The sequence below is a fragment of the Erpetoichthys calabaricus genome, chromosome 6 (genome assembly GCF_900747795.2).
Source record: "Erpetoichthys calabaricus chromosome 6, fErpCal1.3, whole genome shotgun sequence".
Classification (NCBI taxonomy): domain Eukaryota; kingdom Metazoa; phylum Chordata; class Cladistia; order Polypteriformes; family Polypteridae; genus Erpetoichthys; species Erpetoichthys calabaricus.
The window spans coordinates 179,562,468-179,584,406 of NC_041399.2; the positions used below are offsets into that span (position 1 = coordinate 179,562,468).

Sequence of the window (21,939 nt, forward strand, 5' to 3'; positions counted from 1 at the left end):
CGCTATTCTTTCTTAGTCAAATATGTACTTTACCTATGTGTGTGTAAAGAATGCTGATGAGATATGAAACATAACCAGTAGTCAATGTGCATGCTGCCAATTGAATAGTGAATAAGCTACTCTTTTGGCTTCATATATTTGTAAATTTGACTCTGAACGAGTCCGTGCCTCACCGGCCATGAACGTCACCGCATGTCAGTGCTTAAATACTGGCAGCAGAAATCATCAACATACAATCTGCTGGCGCCAGTGGCCGAGGACCTCATCTGTGCACCTGCATTACCGATGCTCGTCAAGCGAATATTTTCACGGTGTGGCTATCTGTGCAATGGACGTCGTTGCAACATGAACAAATCTTTCAAAATGCGTGCTTGTTTAAAGCTTAACAGCAATGTGCTTGTACAGGCTGGTTTCTTGAGTTGAAACATTTGATCTTGGTGACTATACTCATTAGGCCACTTATTCTGTTTGATCATTGATATTCAAGCTGTGTTTAACGGCATTTTAAACTGTGAGTGTATTTTGTTGACTGAAACATAACTTGCATTGAAATGTGTAGGCCAGCATTTGTGCTCTTACGAAAGAAAAAAAAAAAACTAAAATTGTACTAATAGTATGTAAAAAAGCCAGAACTAAATAAAATAAAAACTAAAATTTTAAACACAGAACTAAATAAAAATAAAACTACAATTAATATCAGAACTGAAATATCACTGGTTACTACCCACGGTACCTGTCAAAAGCAGGTAATTCAATGATTTTAAAATATTTGCTATCTCTTGCACTAAGTGTACCCTTCAGTGCATTTCCTCTGTATTTGTGTGTTTTTGAATGCCTCTTCATCATCACTCTGTCTCTTTAGTGCGTTCTCATAAATCTTGCTTCTCAGAATCTGTGAATATTTTCAAGGTGCATTTCTCGCCACCAGTCTAATTTTATACTTTCTGTCTCTGAGGGCGACTCTCTTAGTGTGCGGTTTTACTTGTCCTTATGCATCTTACATTCACAGTTCCTCTTTCATTGTGTAACCAAATCCAAAGTGACCCATCAGATTGCTCTGAAGGACTGCAGACACAAATCTTAGTGTTTTATTATATAGTAGATCATTGATAAAACTTAAAACTAGACAATATCATTACAGTGCATCATTTAATTTAATGTTTAATATCTGTAGTTCAATTTATTGTATAATTTTCAGCTGTTTTGAGGACACATACAAGTAAAAATTTCAGTTCACTATGTACAATATGTACTATATACACATGACAAAGTTCCATTATTTTTTATCTATTAATATTATCAAGACTATTTTTCTGGAGTTTGCATGCTTTTCTTATGCCTAATGAGATTTCTGTGTGATCCTATTTTCTTTTCACAGCCTAGAGAAGGTAATGACTAGGCTAGAATATAAATCCAGGACTCTTGAGCAGTAAGGCAGCTGTTTTAACCACTGAAATTCAAAGCAAACTAAGTCAATTAATATTTCAATTAGATACAGAGTTCCTAACACAATTGTCTAATATGTGTGTCTTTCTAATAAATGATACATTAATGAAACATTTTGGTTATCTATTGATGGGAAAAGCTACACTGTAAATAATACGAACTACAGAACAAATAAATTGGCTCAGCAGAAGGCTTTGGTAAATTGGTTTTAGATGGTCTGAAAGTGAAATCCTACATTTTTACATAGCGATCACCTTAGTGGGTCACCCTCACTAACTTGTAGAGAATTCTAATCAAAACCAGAAATACATATGAGCTAATTCATGAACAAACACAGGTACAAATCTATAATGGATTCTCAAGGCCTTAGTACTTCTCTGTACAACAGAATTAAGTCATTTTTATTTCTTAAGAATTAGAGTGGACTGTTACCAAGCAAATGTGAAAAGTTCGTCCTGTCAGGCAAAGTATCTTCTATTCTTTTTGTAGAAAGTGAGTTGAGCTCTTTTCTTTTGGGTTCCCCTTTCATCTGGTATCCTTGAGTCATGTGACCAGAAGGGATCAGGCTTCCTGTATCTGTTGTTGAACTCCTTGGACGTGTTTTGTGTCCTTGTTAGGTCACAATTAGCCATATCCCTTCTCGGTATGCCCAACTCCTGCTGGTTCCTGGTATCCACCTGAGAAAAAAAGCTGAACACACTTTTGATTCATCAAGTGTTCCACAACCTATCCACTGTGATTTCTGTGTGCTTTCAGATAGAATTAATGAGGACAATGGATAGCAGATAGTTCCGGTATAGCTGTGAGGAGATGGTGAGCAACTGAGATTTCCATCTTGGAAGACTCTTTTGGGTAATGTTTAAATCAGACCAGTGATTATTGGTTGTTGGTCATTTGGTCATTTTGCAAGTCTATGTGTCTGGCATGCTGTCAGTCAAAAGTGTCAGTGAGATCATTTTTGTCATCTTGCTTATCTGCTTTATTCAGTAGTCGTCAAATATGTTTTGGTGGCCTAAAGGCTTGAGTGACTTTTGTTAATAGCTCATGCTTTCTGCCAAGTTGTTTGAAGATTCAAAAAGCCTGTAACTGGTATACTTTCAATGGGCTTCGTACCTAATTTTACTAAATTCGTTCAGATAATTCTGTTTATCTGAATTTTCTTCATCTTACTCACTTTAAACCATGTGTTTAATAGTGCCACTAATTATATTCAGTCTAGCAGAATCTTATATTTGCATAGCTGTGAATTTTCCAAAGTTCTACAGCTATAGAAATTGCAAGGTTTAAGCACTGACTAAAATTTTTGGTGAAAGTAAAAATTGTTGACAGAAATTAAAAGAAAAATCCATAACACACAAAAAATTGAAAGAGATAAATATTTATTTGTTATAATGTTTAAGCTGTAGTCTTCTGTATCTTTGTTATGTTTCTATTTACATTACTGTATACTGTATGTTGCTATGTACATTTATATACAGTATGGTACTATGAGCTTGAGAGGTTGCCATTTAAAAACAACACTGGAGTTACTGTATGTTACTACTACATCAGAATTACAGCAGGGTAGCAGGGATGTTCTGTTTACATGTTAGCTTATAGGGGATAAGTCAGAATCTTTCATTATGTGTTTACTGGTATGTATTTAGGTATCAACACCAAAGCCATTCATTTTATCTTAACATACAAAAAAAAACCAAAAAACTGCACAAATGTAACTTTAATATTAACTTACTAAGAAGGCTAAAAATAAATAAAGTCAAATATTTCATGTGTAAAAGAGAGTTTTATTTCACATGCTGTTGCTCAAAAGCCATTTAATCAGGAATAGATTGATTTAGGCTGATAAAACACAATTTCCAAATGATTTATGGATTCATTCTGTCTGGGGTAAAAAGTCACAGTATAAGTTTCCTATAGCTGGACTGCCACCCTGAGTTGAGCTGTTTTCTGCTTTGTGCCCAGTGATACTGAGAAAGTCAAAACAACCCAGAACTGGTTAAGTATGAGAGAAAACTAATGGATGGATAAAAATCTCTTAAAGAGTTAGAAGCCTTGGTGAGCCAGCTGTGAAGATCAACTACAGGCACTCTGCAGTTGACAATGGTTATGTGCAGATGATGACAATTGGACACAAAAAAATCCCTTCTAGTACCCGTACCACTCTGTTGGTAACAGCAGAACATCTTGAAACACTTGGGAATCCTGTTTTTGATATTGCAAAATTGTCCTCTAAATGTTATACTTCTTGCTAATTTCTTTCATGACTTAATTCTGTTCTGATGCTAGCTCAGCTATGACTTATTTTGTCAGAATCATAATAAAACTTAACTCTTGAGTTTTTTCAGTTCATTGTTTTCAATTTTGATTTTAAGTGTTAGGACATCTGCAGGTATTTTCCAGTATCTTGTTTAATTTGTGTTTGAAAAGCCTAGTATTCTGCTTGTTAATTACATTTGAGTTTCAGTGCTCTACTTGTGACATTGATTTGCTTTGCATCATATTGTTTTATGCTTTGTGAAATGTCTAGTATTGGTGCTTCTGGGGAAACATCATTTTGTGTGGCTTTCTCCTGTTTTAGTGGGCTACCTGTAGTTAACATTTAGCAAATATAAATTAACTGTTTCAGAGTAATTATGGGTGGCTCTATTTGGCTGCGAACTAATAAAAGCCTAAAGAGCAGGTTCTTGTGGATGGGGATGCTTTATGAAATGAAATGAAGTCAACATGTGCTGCTTGTTAAATCTAGCACATTAAATAATGGTTATCCAGACTTTATAGTGTAAAAATATATTGCTAATATCACATAATAATCTGAGGTTTAGGAATATCGTTGATGCAATATTCTAAGGGACAAGGAATAATTATAGATTTCATAAAGGCACTGCCAACTGGTATACAAGTACATGGGTCACTTGATGATATATGCAGATGCAGAATCTATTCATATGAAGGCAAGTATCAGTTCTCCAAGGTAGTGTATAGACAATTAAAAAGTATAAACTGTAAATTTCAGTATGTAGCGTGAACAAAACATATTAATTAAATTAAACATTCAGTCATTAGCTTACTGTATATTACACCTGTTTTTCAAATCTTACTCGTTTAGTAAATTAAATGTATCATAGAATTTTTTAAAGTAAAATTAAAAAATAAAGTGTCTGGTCATTTAAGCCTTTTCTTACTAATTAGCGTACAAGTAAATATGACATTGAAGTAGTTTCTCCCCTTTAGCATACAGTGTCATTTGTGTTTGCACTGCTCACCATTAATTGTCAGTACTTTTTTACACTTAAGAGAAGAAACTCCACAAAAAAGGTGAATGAAAAGGAAAATGGCATAAAAAGTTAAACGTTTAAGGCTATGGCAAAGAAAAAATAAAAATATCTGAATTTCTTTTAAATGTAAATATAATACCAGAACACTTTTCTTAAAACATGAGAATAAAACCTGAGAACTACTGTGTTAAGTTGAGCCAAGTGTACTATTTAATTCTTACAAAACAATGTTATCTACTGGGTGGGGAGGAGCTGGTACAGTGTGCGACTTGAACTGTATTCGGAGACACCACTGATGGCAATAATGCTCATGGTAGAATAAGCAACTCAGCTGGTGAGAATATTAAGAATTGAATTGCTGTGATAGACTGGTATATCAGTCTGTTATTTTTTTTCTTGCATCTGATACAACTAGAATGGAGTTTGCTTCATTTTTCCCCTGAAATTGAAAAAAGCGGGATCTTAAAATTTATAGATTGAGGCATAGAATTGAGGTCAGTTAGTAACCTGCTTAGTCCTGAACAGGATCATGGGGGGGAGCTAGAGCCTATCCCAGCAAGTATAAGGAGCAAGACAGGAACAAACCCTGGATAAGGGCACCAATCCATTGCTGGGTGAACACACACACCCAACACAACCATGTACTAGGGCCAATTTAATACCACCTTAACTGCATATCTTTGGAGTGTGAGAGGAAACTGGAGCACCTGGCAGAAACCCATGCAGACATGGGGATAACATGCAAACTCCACGCAGGGAGGACCTGGGATGTGAAACCTGGTCTCCTTACACTGAGACAGCAGCACTACCTCTGTGTCACCATGCCCCCCAGAATGCAGGTCATAAACTTATAAACATGAGATTTATTACACTATTTTTTAGGTGGAATAATCCAGGATGTAATTCCACATAAATCATGTCAATTTAAGCTATTTAGGTTAGTTTAAAATTAGTATGTTCTGAGCATGTGCATTGCTGAAATAAGTATACAGTATCACAATTTGATCATACACATCAAAAAACAGTTACATGTGTCATGTTCAGATGCTACTTATTCTAATTTTACTCACCTAGACATTTGCAGAACTCTTAAATTCAGTTCAGAGTCACTGGATGCCATTCCAGTATCACAGTACTTGTGGCAATTTTCAACCCTAGAGAGGACACCTCTGGTAAGATTTTATAAGTTCAGATATATACGTGAAATCACTTTAATTTATTTATTCAAACATATTTATTGCAAAGTATCAAATATTTGTCTCTCATTGATATGCTGTTCTGACATGCAGTAAGTAAGGAATGTAAATTTCCTCATTTTGACCAGTTTTCCTGATTTCTGTTGTCAATTTTAAAATATAACACATTTTTGTAGATATTGACAACTGACTTAGATAGATAGATACTTTATTAATCCCAAGGGGAAATTATAATACATAAAAGGATAACATCAATGTTTCCAAAGTCGTTAAAGTTATGGAGTAAAAATCTGAGTCTTCAACTGCAATGAAAAGTTAAATCGGCTTGACACATTCAATATGTCAACTCCACGTAACGGTGGCGCATGACGTCATCAAACTGCGCGTCCCCGACCGATGACTCTAAACAAAAACAAAAAAAAAAGACAAAAAGGGTGGGGAAACAGGAACGGTGGTTGATGTTTTGTTGTCTTGCGAGAGCGTGTTTTTATTTTGCCCAGGAGAAGTATGAAGCAGAATTTCACAGGAGCAAATGCGAATGAGAAGTAATTGCTGCGTTTGTGCAATATGAAGAATGGACGAAGACGATGTGAGCATCAGAGAGCAGAATTTCCACAGTCAAGTGCGAGAGTATATTGTAAGTTCTCTTTTATGTTTACTTCACGAAAATTTTGTGTGGAGTGGCTTCAGGTCAAGGCTAATACTGTCACATTACTGCGTGTATTCCTGCTATGTCTAAATCTTGCGCAGCTTACATCTTCTGTTAGTTTTCTCAAACGTGTGCATTACAATAATCTCCAATACAGAGCAGCTTGTGAGTTAAACACCTGTAATGAAATGCATTCCGTTATAGGTTTTTTTACATGGAACACACCTCATATTTATCTCATAATCTTTTTGTGCTTTCTACCTTAGTCCGTCTGCCTTTGTTTGAAAACCGTTAATATTTGTTATGCCATATTAGCAGGCACACTTTAATTAACAGCATAATATAATATATAGATATTTTATTGAGGTGGAGTTGGAAAAAACACTGTTACAGCGACCCACGCATATGAACAGCAGTCAGATATGCACAAAATTACACAGAATACTCCCCAGTCCAAACAGTAAAATAATATATGACCACAGTCAGCTTACATTTCCACAGTTAAAAAAGAAAGAAAAAAAAGTTGTAGCGTCTGATGACAGCTGGTGAGCACATCAGTGATAGACCCAGCCTTCTGTCGAAGGGTTGTCGTAGAGGTTGTGAGACTTTGTTCATGATACTCGAGAGCTTAAGCCAACAACCTTTCCCCTGCTTTTGCTCTTGAAGTTCTTAACAGATGGGAAGTAACTGTGAGATATTATACTTGACAACGTGTATATACATATAGATATATTTTCAGGGGTGGGCAAAAGTATGTTTACAGTTGTGAGTACACGTGGCCGGCAATTTGAGCACTTACGAGATTGTATCTAACTGCAGTATGCCATTACGACTTTCCTTTAAGTTAATAAAGCTATTGTAGTATTCATAACGTGCATGTCTTTATCCATACGAAGAACTGTACACCTACTGTTGGCTACCCCTCTGTGTGTGTGTGTGTGTATATATATATATATATATATATATATATATATATATACACAGTGCATCCGGAAAGTATTCACAGCTCATCACTTTTTCCACATTTTGTTATGTTACAGCCTTATTCCAAAATGGGTTAAATTCATTTTTTTCCTCAGAATTCTACACACAACACCCCATAATGACAACGTGAAAAAAGTTTACTTGAGGTTTTTGCAAATTTATTAAAAATAAAAAAATTGAGAAAGCACATGTACATAAGTATTCACAGCCTTTGCCATGAATCTCAAAATTGAGCTCAGGTGCGTCCTGTTTCCCCTGATCATCCATGAGATGTTTCTGCAGCTTAATTGGAGTCCACCTGTGGTAAATTCAGTTGATTGGACATGATTTGGAAAGGCACACACCTGTCTATATAAGGTCCCACAATTGACAGTTCATGTCAGAGCACAAACTAAGCATGAAGTCAAAGGAATTGTCTGTAGACCTCCGAGACAGGATTGTCTCGAGGTACAAATCTGGGGAAGGTTACAGAAACATTTCTGCTGCTTTGAAGGTCCCAATGAGCACAGAGGCCTCCATCATCCGTAAGTGGAAGAAGTTTGAAACCACCAGGACTCTTCCTAAAGCTGGCTGGCCATCTAAACTGAGCGATCGGGGGAGAAAGGCCTTAGTCAAGGAGGTGACCAAGAACCTGATGGTCACTCTGTCAGAGCTCCAGAGGTCCTCTGTGGAGAGAGGAGAACCTTCCAGAAGGACAACCATCTCTGCAGCAATCCACCAATCAGGCCTGTATGGTAGAGTGGCGAGACGGAAACCACTCCTTAGTTAAAGGCACATGGCAGCTCGCCTGGAGTTTGCCAAAAGGCACCTGAAGGACTCTCAGACCATGAGAAAGAAAATTCTGTGGTCTGATGAGACAAAGATTGAACTCTTTGGTGTGAATGCCAGGCGTCACGTTTGGAGGAAACCAGGCACCACTCATCACCAGGCCAATACCATCCCTACAGTGAAGCATGGTGGTGGCAACATCATGCTGTGGGGATGTTTTTCAGCGGCAGGGACTGGGAGACTAGTCAGGATAAAGGGAAAGATGACTGCAGCAATGTACCGAGACATCCTGGATGAAAACCTGCTCCAGAGCGCTCTTGACCTCAGACTGGGGCGGCGGGTTATCTTTCAGCAGGACAACGACCCTAAGCACACAGCCAAGATATCAAAGGAGTGGCTTCAGGACAACTCTGTGAATGTCCTTGAGTGGCCCAGCCAGAGCCCAGACTTGAATCCGATTGAACATCTCTGGAGAGATCTTAAAATGGCTGTGCACCGATGCTTCCCATCCAACCTGATGGAGCTTGAGAGGTGCTGCAAAGAGGAATGGGCGAAACTGGCCAAGGATAGGTGTGCCAAGCTTGTGGCATCATATTCAAAAAGACTTGAGGCTGTAATTGCTGCCAAAGGTGCATCGACAAAGTATTGAGCAAAGGCTGTGAATACTTATGTACATGGGATTTCTCAGTTTTTTTATTTTTAATAAATTTGCAAAAACCTCAAGTAAACTTTTTTCATGTAGTCATTATGGGGTGTTTTGTGTAGAATTCTGAGGAAAAAAATGAATTTAATCCATTTTGGAATAAGGCTGTAACATAACAAAATGTGGAAAAAGTGATGCGCTGGGAATACTTTCCGGATGCACTGTATATATATGTGTGTGTATATGTGTGTGTGTGTATATATATATATATATATATATATATATATATATATATATATATATATATATATAATATGTATAAATATAATATACAGTTAAGTAAGTACGTACTGTAAATAAATGAATATGCTACCTTGATAGGGTGATGTTAATAAAGCAACTGTTAAAGTAGTTCATCATCACAGAAAAAGTTTTGCTTGTTTACAGCTTCCTCAAATTAAGTTACTATTATTTAGTCATAGAGAGTTGTTGGTTGTGGTGTAAATCTTAAAGAATGAAATCATCCAAACCTTTCTAAATAATGAGAATTTGTTTTTATAAGAAGGAAAGAAAACTACATGAACTATAGTTCCTTCCACTACTGAAAAAAAATCTTAGCCCTAATTTTTCATTAGTTTTTTTGGTTGTTTTTAATTGCCAGTGACCTTATATTGAACTGAAAAAAATAAATATCAACACCATTATTTTTATTTTCTTCTTAAATATTCCTTGGCGACAACCTTCCTGTAAATATTAATTGGATTATGTAGTCTAAGAATATAAAAAGTTTGTTATTTTATACCAAAATGAGTAATGCAATTTTAATCTATATGCATGATACTTGGTCAATCCTGACTGCAAGTTTCTTGTGGCTTAAGGTTCATCTATAGTTGTACTTCTGATCTGTTACTACATAAATTATATATAAGGTACTTCTTAGATATGCACGTTTCGCAATATTTGTTCTTATAGTTTGTTGTGCAAATGAATGCACAATGAATGAATCTTTGTTTTATAATGGTGTTTTGCAGAGAGAACTACTAGCTTGATGAGCTAAGATAAATTAGGCAATGCAGGGAATCCACAAATGAATATGTAAAGTCAACAAAACTGAAGTTATACAGACCAAAGCAGTGAAACACAGAGAGCATGTGGTGATTGTACTGCAAGAAATTGATCAGTGGGTCTCCAAGAAACAAATGACTAAATAAATAATTCAGGGAATATAATAAAAGGCAAGACAAATGTACATATTTAACTAAACCTATTGCAATGTAAAAATGCACGGTGCTCTATTTAAAAAGAGCATAAACAAGCTGTCTCTAGTGTGCAGCAAAGTGCAATGTCCTGTTGCTTCTGTTGTGGTTTGTGTTTTCTTCTTCAACAGTGGTTTAAAATGAAGCCGGCTATGTTCACTCATTTCTCTGTAATCATACCAGTAATTGTTTTGGGGCAATTACCTTTTCACACAGTGCCAGTTGGTGTATTGTTACAATAAAGAGCAAACCAGGAAGTGGCAAATACTTTATTTATTTGTTTTGAAGTGTTTCTGCCTTTCAGTTCCAGATTCATGGGGTAATTTTTTTTTCATTTAGTGAATGTTTGTGTGGAATTTTAATAAACACTGACTGTCTTGTCTTCTCAATTGTGTTGGCTGTATTATTGACTGAAAATGGAACACTATTGTTTGGTGTGCAATTTCATATATTTGTACCAATGACCATTTCATGACCAATTTACATTAAAAGACATCTCTGCAGTTAGTCAAGTAAAGTTTTTTCATTTACATCACCAGGAAGCATATTTAAGAGTGTGATTTAATTTAAATTTTTCCCTTTCATGATGATCACAATCTTGAACAACACTTGTCAAGTAAAGTTTTTTCATTTACATCACCAGGAAGCATATTTAAGAGTGTGATTTAATTTTAATTTTTCCCTTTCATGATGATCATAATCTTGAACAACACTTGCCAACACTTGCTTATGTGTTAAAACTGCATACTCTTAATTAATTACAACCAGGATGATTGACATACTTCATGTCTGTTATGTCTGTCTATGATTTTACAATGGAAATAAAATCTTCAGCCTTGCGTTTTTAATTCAGGTGCCATATCCAATAGGCGGCATTGCTTATTGGTTCTTATTTGGTTTCATACATAGCTACTTGAAGTGACAGTACTAACCACTACATTATTATGCTTGATGTGCAAAAAATGTTCACATATAGTTCTTCCTTTTTCTGTTTCTTCTGTTATATGTCAACAACCATTCTTGAAATAATTATGTATGCTTTGTTCCTTATTGAGCATTTTTGAGAGCATATACAATAGTTGTAGTTTTTTTAATTAGTTTGAAGCATTAATAGAAAAATATTTAAAATACATCTGGCAAGAACATTATCATTGTATGTTTTGAGGCTGTTGATACCTGATAACACAGATCAGATTTAACTGACACAAGTTATGCTCATATGCAGCAGCTGATGCAGTAGGGCCTGGAAGAACAGTGAAAATGTGTTTATAAATAAGTGTATGTTATATTCAGGAAATGTATCTTTCAGAATTTTTTAATTACATTACTGATACTGGACAATAAGCATGTCCAAACTTCATAAGAATTACAAGATTCCACAAAGATTTTGGGTTGCAATGATTTCTTAGTGTTCAAATCTATTCCTTTTTCTACTGTCAAATCAATAGCTAAACACCTGCATCTAAACAAGGGCACTGTATTATCTCATCTTATTGAATGAGTTTCAATCTCACTGTTGCCATGTGTTGACTTTGAGTACTACTGTATTTTTTATTTTCATACACCTCTTTCAGAGGTAAATATGCATCCTGTATTTACAGTATTTGTGTACTGGCAGGCTTATAGTATGGTTCCATTGAGTGAACAAATTTGTGAAGTTTGCAAATGATGTCAGATTTGAGAAATATCAAAAATTGAGATGGGCTAGCAAAGTGAGTAGTGGGTATAGATACAAAATGGGTGACAGTGACTTTCAGGAGATAAACTGCAAAGAATTTAGGAGCCTGTGTTGAATTATCGTACTGATACACCATCAAATGTGTAGAAGCAATTAAAAGGCAAATAAAATTATATATCGTATATGAAACTGTGGCATATAAATCATTGAGTACATTGTTTAAATTCTATAATGGACTAACAAAATTGTATCTGTTGTGTAGTGTGCAGTTCTGGTATCAGCTCAAAGAGACATAGACGCTGTCAAGCAAAGGAGCAACCATGCAGAAATGTGGACAAAGGAGCATGCCCTACTGTATATGGCTAATGATAGTGAAACTGTTTATTGCTGAATAGAGACGTTTGCATTGTAATCTAATTTAGGTTTTTCACTTTCTTAAGGGCATCAATGAAAGTTATCCAATAGATATCTTTAATAGTGTAATACACAAGTATAGAAGAGGAAATTAAATGAAAGTTCATTTAAGATAAAAAGCAGAAAGTACTTTTTTACACAAAAGAATATTGAATGTTGGAGTAACATTATCCTCTAGTAGAACTTGCCATGGTACTTGTATTTCTAGAGGCAGATTTCCCACAAAGTTAAAGATGGACACCAAAGCTACCATGGATCACTAAATGCTGTAATGAAGGATGAAGAAGCAGCTGGTAAGACAATTATTTGAGTGTTGAGAATCTTCTCTGAGGACTTAATGATCAGCTTATTAAAGCAACGACCAGTAAAATTAAATTTGGATCACAGTTCTACTTCAGTGTAAATGTCAAAGTGTGAAACATGAGAAAAGAGACGCATTGAGGTGGTGTGAATCTTTAAATTGAAGATAAGTTTCTCACATCTTGCTAAATTTGGGGGAAAAAACAGCTTCTCTGTATAGATTGTATAATTAGTCCAAAAAAGCTTTCACTAACCCTGACCCTTTATAAGTCACCTTTTTAAAAAGATGTAGATATCATATAACATAACATTCCCAAATCTGCTTAAATCAATTCATTGTCACAAACATGGGCAGCACTAGTCCATCACAAGGCCAACAAATGTAATGTCGCTATAATTGTAATGATGCACTGACTCTCAGAAGGCTTAAGATGACATGCCTTTTTAGTATACTTGCAGCTTCACATTTTGTTGTTAACTCAAACAAGGAGAAGCTGACGAGACTTAAACCTACACAAACCGAGTAAACTTTGCGTCAGAGAATATTTCCCTAATTCTGCACTCCATAAAATTCAATAATGTTATCTTCAGCTAATTTCCAACACAGCCTGTGACATCCTGAATGAGAGAAACTTGGGAAGAAGTAACTATATGGACCAAACTGCAGGTATTGTGGGAACTGTAAGTAAAATTCATTAAGACATGATAAGCAAATGCAAACTCCACATGTAAATTGACTTGGTGTGGTATTCAAACCCAGGACACTGAATCTGTGAGGCAACAGGACTGCTCACTGCTTCACTACTTAAATAATCTTGTAAAAATTGCATACATACTCTCCATAGGTGCCCTTTGCATTATGTAAAATGATTCATTAATAAAGTGACTAATTTTAAAGTCAGGATCAGGACATATTAAAAATGGGCAATGCATGAAAATTTTAAACATAAAAAATGCTATATTTGTAACAGTTATTTCCTTTTTTTTTTACTTCTCAGAGAGTTTGTTGGACTTATGCCCTGTTCTCATTTAAACTGTTCAAATTTTGTAATTTTCTAATTCATTTACTTAAGGGATCAATCTGAATAATCATTGTATCAATTATACAGTTAACTGAAGTGCATGTTGGTGCATTGAAATGACTAATATATAATTACTTAAAGATGTGTTGTTTATTTAATTAGACACATGATGGCAATATTTAAGCTACTTGTCAGATCTTTTAAACAGGGTTGAAGAGTTTTATAGGAGAGATTTTTATTCTGATTGGTTAATAATTACTAGTTTATAATGCTGTAGATTGGGGAAAATTTCACTCCTATGCGAGTAAGAAGTGTTGGCCAAGAATGAGAAATATGTTAATGATAAATAGCTACTGCAGAAATACGTAAAATTGACTTACTGCACACTTTGGAGTTATTGATGGCGAATCTTGAAATGGAGAGCTGGGACCTGGGAAGCTTGCGGCAACATCATTTCAAGAGACTACTATCTCTGCAGTTCCACACAAAAGTTCACTTGCATACATATGATGGTTAGATTACCTTATCGAACTGAAGCGTATGATATCTTAGCATTCAGTATCCCAGCATAGCCATCTTACAACACGATGCTTGGTACCCCTACTATGCCACCTGTTAATAAAGCACTTAATACTTCTTCAGGTATGCCTTCATCATCCTTGAATCTAATAGTTTGTGTGGTATTGCAAGGAAGTGGTTGCTGGAAACAGCTTACTTCTCAAAGGGAGGGCAGTGTAACAGCACTGAGTCTTGTGTCAGCTGAGGTTGATATCAGCATAAGCTGGCATTTGATATCAATGAGCAGCTTCAGTGCCAGCTTTAGGGGAGCAGATTAAAAGGGACAAGCCTGCGACAGTTTCATGAGCTCCATTCTAGTCTGTCTAAAGGAGTCATCTTTGTCAGGATAAAGCTTCTTGAAAAAGTCTATTGAGTTGGTGCTGGTGAATACAATGTAGCTCTACAACACTTTACCATATACACAGGAAGCATTCTTCTTGTAAGATTGGACTGCACCAACCTATAATATCAGCAGCATTAGCATGGAAAATGGTTATAACCGGAGGTCAAGGGAAATCAAACAGGGTGTACACAACAATAGAACATGACATGTTCTAATCAGTGAAATTTTCCCAAAAAATACAAGAGGTGACTTTCATAGGTTGCTAACAGTGAAGATTTATGTTAAAATGACATCTTGGAAATAGGGACTTGTACACAGAGTGGTTGAATGTGTTCATTATAACACACAAAACATTATTTAAGGATGTCACAAGAACCAATATCTCGGTATTAGTTCAATACTAAAGTTCCCAAAATGTAATGGTACTTTTTTTTTTTTTTTTTTTTTTTTACTTACAGTATTGGTAGTATTGAGGAATTTAGTATTGCAGTTGAGTGACTAGAGGTTATTGAATTAATCCAGAAGGCAAAGTAGTACATTGTAGCTATTTTTATAATTGTGGTGATATTACAATACCATATCAACACATGTCGAAAAGATAAATGGCAGAGGCCATATCTGTGTTCACGCAGAGAATTTCATTGTGGGAGTACAGGAATCGTGCTTGTTATAAAATAACACAACACACAGGCTTGTGTTATTGCTACTTTTATCCCATTATTGGATTACTTCAGAAACAGAGTTGTGCATGCTTTGAAACAGAAGTAAGGCTACCAGTCAAATAAGGTGTAATCGTTTAACTAGTACTGTCACGCATTTGTAAAAGGAGATGAAAAGGATACTAGATTAATTGCTTTTAAACAGTGTCCTTCACAATCGTGATAAATGAATGGAGGCTCCACAATCATTATCTGATTGTAATGAGCACTTCTGCAGATGTCCATTCTAAACATTGTTGAGATGTGGGAGAACTGGCAGCGCTACCAACAGTTGTAGCAAGTACACATTGAGGCAAGATTCAAATGAAGTAGTCTCACTGAGCCAGATGTATTATATATATGCCTTGAGACAACCATGAGTGAATTTTTCTTAAAACACAATGGGAACAATTCTAAACCAATCCAATGCTTCAGGAATGCTGCACTCAAAATAGTAGTGGTGATTTTGAACTACAAAGAGCAGTGGTGCTCTCATCAACCAAATCCGATAAAAAGTAAGCTTTTGATTTTGATAAACTGTGTACAGCCAAAAATGCTCCTAAAACGCCCCCCTTTAAACATATAAATGTTTGCTTTGTGTGTGAAGAGCACAGTGTAAGTGTTTAAAATAAACAGAACCTGTTGCAAGAGGAAAACCGTTCTGTAACATCAGATTATACATTGGTATTCAAAGACATCAGTGGACTAGTGGTAGGTTGTTACAGGTGCTGTATGTGCTGTCTGTTGTTCAGTTATGATGATAATGTTGGAGCTAGGGACATCACAATACCACCATTTTTCTATACAATATCTTTGGTGAATTTCAGCTTAGGGTTTGTAAAGACTGCGGTGAAAGTGGCTCCATGCTCCTTGACTTTGCAAAAGGTCAGGGGCTGCGGATCCCTGGATCATGGTTCCTGCACTCTGAGCTGCATTGTTGGACTTGGTACTCCAATTCTGGTGGTGTGATGAACGAGATCAATCAAATCCTTGTGGGCAGATTCTGGAGGCTCCTACAGAAGTGCCCAGTTTGTTAATTCTGACCACAGACTAGTTGTTGCTACTCTGAATATCCAGCTTAGGTCCAGTAGGTTACCACCTACTAGGAGAATGAGGCTGGACCTGGTCAGACTCCCAAGATCAGGCTGTTTCTATTGAGATTGCACAAAATTTGTGTGAGGAACTTGCAAACTTGGGTGCGACTGCTAATCCAAATTTGATGTGGGAGACCTTCCGTGACAAGACTCAGAAGGTTGCTGAAGGCTGTGTTGGTGTTGCTGGTGTTCACAGAGGACGTATTTCATCTCACAGGGCACCCTGGGTATAATCGAGAGGAATCACAGTGCACAGCCTGATCGCAACTCCGGTCTGTACCGGGAACTGAGAAGGTTGGCAGCAAAGGCTCTGAAGGCAGATAAGGAGACGTTTGTTAGAGGAATCTGTGAGCAAGTAACACACTATCTATTGTCTAGTGACTCATGTCCTGCTTACAAAGGAATTGTAGCATTATGCACATCCAAATCTGTTCCTCAGAGAGTTGCAGTCAGGGCAGGTGATGGAACAGTCCTTATGGATGTCACTGCATTTGTGACCCAGTGGGCTGGCTACTTTGAGCAGCTGTTTAAAGCTGATCCTCTGCCTATAATGTTGGACATCTCTGGGTCCATGGTTCTTGAGGATAATCCTCCAATTAGCTGTGAACCACCAACTCTTTTCTTGCATTACAAGCAATCTTTGCTTCTATTTGTAAGATGGATATCATCTCAACTAACTGGAAAATCTGACTTATTACCCCTATCTGGAAAGGGAAGAGTGATCGCCTGGATTGCCGTAACTACAGGGGGATAACACTGCTTTCAGTGCCGGGTAAGATTCTTGCTATAGTCATCCTCAATAGGATCCTTGATCACTTGTTCACCTACCAGCAACTGGAGCAGTCTGGTTTTATGCCTAAGAAGTTTAACATTGACTGCATCCTGAGACTGAGGGTTCTCATGGAGCGCAAACACAAAAATCTGCAGATTTTCTTTGCAGCCTTTGTTGATTTTCATAAAACTTTTGACCCAGTTGATCAGGACTTTGCAGAATTCCCCCAAAATTGCTGGATATTCTGGCCTGCCTGTACAGTACACTGAAACTGTGAGTGCTGTGCAGAAAGGAGGCAGAACCTCTGCATGTTTCTCAGTTTATTCTGGAGTTTCTCAAGGGTGTGTTCTTTCTCCTACTCTATTCAGTGCTTGCATGGATTGGGTGTTGGGCAGGGTTGTGGGGTCCAGCAACTGTGGGGCATCTGTTGGTGAAGAAAGATTCACAGATCTTGACTTTCCCAGTGATGCTGTGATCTTTGCAGAGTCAAAGGAGGGTCTTGAGAGACTGAACGAGAAGTCCATTAGTGTCTGGGCCTTTAATGACCTCTTGAGCACAGCCATCAGCAGTGTGTCTTTAATGGAGAGAATGTTGACCTCATTGAGAGGTTTGATTACCTTGGCAGTGACATTCATTTCTCTGGTCACCAACATACGAACTGTCCTCTGTGAATTATCAAGCATCATGATTCACCAGCAACTGCGTGCAACTGCCAAACTCTGCACCAGGGGTGGGAGTGAGTACCTGCCTGTGTTGCACCTAGAAAAAAGGTGCACAGCCATGCATCCATACAGCTTAGGGGGAATATAGGCTACCGGAATGGCTGCTATTATTTGCTTATCTTTCATTTAAGAGGCAGTGCATGCGGGTTAAAACTTGACCATGTCAATATGATCTTATTCCTAAACAACGAAAAATATACTTAATACTTTTCTTGTGACTCATGTTCACTTAACGTTGAAAGAATCGTTCCATTATTGTCTGTAATATTACTTTTTTTAATGATTAATAGTTATTAATTGATCAAAGGGAATCAACATTCTTTTATTTATGACATGCAATCAAAGTTTCCCTAATTCAACCTAATTGAAAGAAGAGAAAGAGACACTGTATGAGGTAAAAATTAATTGGGGCCTATTGTAGCAGATGAGAAAAGCAGACACTTGCAAGCATGTACTTACGTGTGAAATCTGTCCAACCATTTTCAAGTGCATTCAGATATATTGTGAAAACACCTACTTGTTGAGAAATTAATTTCTCTCTTTCTGCATTATACAACTTGGGACCCAATAAGTCAAAATTGTTGAAATTTGGTACACTTATTGTGCTGTTTCCTGGAAATTTATCAGAAAAATTCAGTTTTCATTCAGGTACCTTGAATACATTGCCCTGTACAATATTTTGGTATTTTGGACCCTCTTTTTTTAAAAATATCTGGTTAATTTTCAGATCAGGCCATCTTTAAACAGAGAAACACCCTTACCAACTTTAATTATGTATTAGTGTACTGTTTCAAATTTACCGTGAACTTATGTATTTTATATATACTAGGGGGCTTCGCCCCCTGCTCGCTTTGCTCGCCAATCCACATGTTTGGTTTTCCAGATACACACTTTTTAAGATTTTTTTTTTCTTTGAATTGTTGCTATTTCATTAGTTTCAGTTGTATTTCAGAGCTTCTTTAAAAACAATATTTGGAATCTTTAGAGTCCCAACATGCTGCATCTTTTAAATGAGGTCCGTGAGACATGTTTAATGACTTTGTACCATAATTCACGATAGGTTTCTCTGTTTGGAATTTCAGCACAGACAAACCGATCCACATCATCAGCAGTTAATCATTTTTTTTTGCAAAGTAGCCAATAAGTACATGTGAGGTAAACCCCATTTTTGAAATTCTCTGACTTAAACTTCAAAGCCTTACAATATTTACATACTTCAGACATATCACCTATGTCCATATATTCGATCTCTATTCGCCTTTTCGTTATTTCTCTGAGTAATAATTTTTCTTTGTTTGCGCTAATGCAATGTTTACTTTCTTTGTTTTGACACCTTAGTTTTTTTCTGCTTTCATCTTCTGTATCTTGCTCTCAATATCGTTTGAATTCCACTGTTTTCGTTATCTATAACCTGCTCTGCATGTGTTTGGCCCCCTTGTTTTTTAACCTCTTTATGATGTTTTACTTTGTTTTATACTCTTTGTCTTTTATTTCTGACCTCGCTTTGTCCTGCTGTTTTTTCAATTACACCTGGTCCATGATGATTATTTTCCCTTTTTTCGAGTAATAATTTCTTTTTGTTTGTGCTAATGCGATCTTTACTGTCTTTTTTTGATACTGTAGCGACCTCCGCGTCCAGCTTGAAAAGAGAAGAAAAAAAAAAAAAACAGACATAGTAAAGTCTCACAGAAGTTTTACTTGAACACATCAAGAAAAAGAACGCCGATTTCGTAACCCCAAACACAACTTTCTAGCAACTTTCCAACCCCTCCTCTTGTCCCGGGACCCCCCCCCTCACTTACCGCATCAATCAATACCCTGCTGGCAGTCTTCCTAGCTGTACTCCGCCCTCCCTCAATCGAACCTAACAGTCACTTAAAAAAAAAAAAAGGCTTCAACCTGCCTGGGACGCTACAATACTTTCAAATTTTACTGCTTTCATATTCTTTACCTTTCTCTGCATGTGTATCGCGCCATCATTGTTTTTGAGCCTTTCGAATTCCACTGCTTTCATAATCCCTAACCTGCTCTGCATGTGTAAGTGCCAACGTTTTTGAACGTCTTTATGAAGTTCTACTTTGTCTTTTACTCATTGTCTTTTAATTCTGAGCCAGATTGGATGTGCTTTTTTTTCAATTCCACTTGTTCCGGGCTGATTATTACTTTCCTTATTCTATGAATTTGCACCTCGATTATTCTTTTTCTTTTTTGCATTTTTTTCTCTCCAACGCTTTTGAGTCTCTTTTCTCTGCGCTGCTCTTTCTTCTTCGCTTAGTTGTCGATGTTTTATCTATAACGTATTGTCCTTATATGCTTTATATGAGCTGAGATGCATGGAGCTGTGTGTGCTCAAAGCCTAATGAAAAAAGTTAAGTGTTGTAGTATAATGTCATTATCTCCATGGTAAACGTACTGGCGCATGAAGTCTTATTTACACGGAAAGCACACAAAAAGGCACTCAGGAAATTTCCCTTATATTAGACTTGTGTTTTGAAATTAACTTTTAAAACTTTACTGCTTGATCACATTTTACAAATGCAGAGTACTGTGATTGCTCCGATTCATTGTTAAAATGTTTTGTCCAAAACAAAAAAAAAAAAAAGGTTTTACACAAATTCAGGGTGGGTCAATAAGATATGCCAGTTAACAGTCTACCAGCATATACCTAGCCCCATGATACTTTCACATTACCACAATAAGCAGTTCTTCAAAGACATGTATTGAATAGAATTTTTCTCTTTTTGAGGGAACAAATTAACATTATTATTTATGTTCATTGGATATAGTTGTCATTGTATTATGTATTGGGGTGTGTAAATGGTGTTTATTAGCAATTATTTACAAACATTACTGATGCGTTTACATGAAACAATTAGCAGTTTAGCTATTGTGAATTTTAAGTATGACCCTGGTTTCCAGATTTGTAGAACGTATATAGTCCAATTTTGAATTCACCTGCTGATTTAAGGTGGTATAATGTCTGCAGCTCTCACATATGTGGTTCAAATCAGTAATAAAACTTTAAAGTTGACCAATTTATGCAATAATTAAAACATTACATTTTTTTTTATTAGACCCCACTGTATCTAACACAAGGTTGAAGATGAGCAAGGAAAACTCAAGCTGTACATCTGAAATCTCTCCTCTTCTTTTAGCATTAAATATGTTGTGTATATGGGTAAAGAGATAAAGAGATTGTTTATGTGTACAGTTCATAAATTAATAAAACTAAAGATTTAATTGGCTGAATGATATATGGCAGTTTGTGCCATGTGGGCTGGCATAAGTGTTTAAGGAATAGCAGGCTTCTGGCATTCTGACATGCATCAGTATCGCCCATTTAATGAGAAATAGCATTCAGCCAAATCTGATATTACTCTGACACAACTTAGAGTAGAAAAAGAGATGGTCTGCAATAAACCAACTAAATGCATAGTATTGTAGTGGGGGCAAAAGGGTAGCTTTGTAGCACTCCTTTCTTTGTCCATAGTCTTGACTCCACTCAGTAAAAAAAAAAACAGAAAGAAAACGATGCAGGATAAGGTTATTTTAGTTCCAGTTTAGTTTGTATCACATAACATTAAACTTTTGACTCTTTCCTCATACATTTAATTATTGGTGACTTACCAATTTTACCAAAGTTTTTTTGATAATAATTTACTATAATTAAGTTTTTGTTTTAGCCTAAAAAGGGGCATTCGATGGAGACTAAGAAACGTATGTTGTATCTTTGTGGAAAACCATAGGTGTATCCATAAAAGACACAGTAAGCCCCTTTTTTGCCACAACTGTGTATATAGAAAGTATCTTCTGACTATTTAGTAAATTGAATTTGACTTGCACTAAGGGAGCAGTCTGTTTACTTTGGCCACACTTGGTTTTTTAAAATTTAGATGAAGCAGGTAATTCACACAACCTTTTAAACATCATGATTCAATAAATGGTTATGCTAGAGCTTGTGCTGTCGCTCTTTCTCTCTGTTTTTTTGTATTCGATTGATTGAGATAACCAGACAGCAGCTTTCTGTAGGCATGTAGTTAAAGTTTGTTAATCAGCATAGCCTGTGGTTTTATCTTCTTTGTGAGGCTCTGTTTCTTCAGAGTGCCTTATTCTCAAACTAT

The 21,939-nt window shown here is 36.3% G+C and overlaps 1 protein-coding gene across 1 annotated transcript in view; it reads left to right on the forward strand.

Annotated features, from left to right (window-relative positions):
* Window positions 1–6,324: 6,324 nt before the first annotated feature.
* Window positions 6,325–21,939, forward strand: part of lmbr1 (limb development membrane protein 1) — a 161,841-nt gene continuing 146,226 nt past the window's right edge. Inside the window, exon 1 of the mRNA XM_051929120.1 lies at window positions 6,325–6,554. Within this exon, the coding sequence (XP_051785080.1) occupies window positions 6,492–6,554 (63 nt within the window). The 5' untranslated portion in view covers window positions 6,325–6,491. The remainder of the gene's footprint in view (window positions 6,555–21,939) is intronic.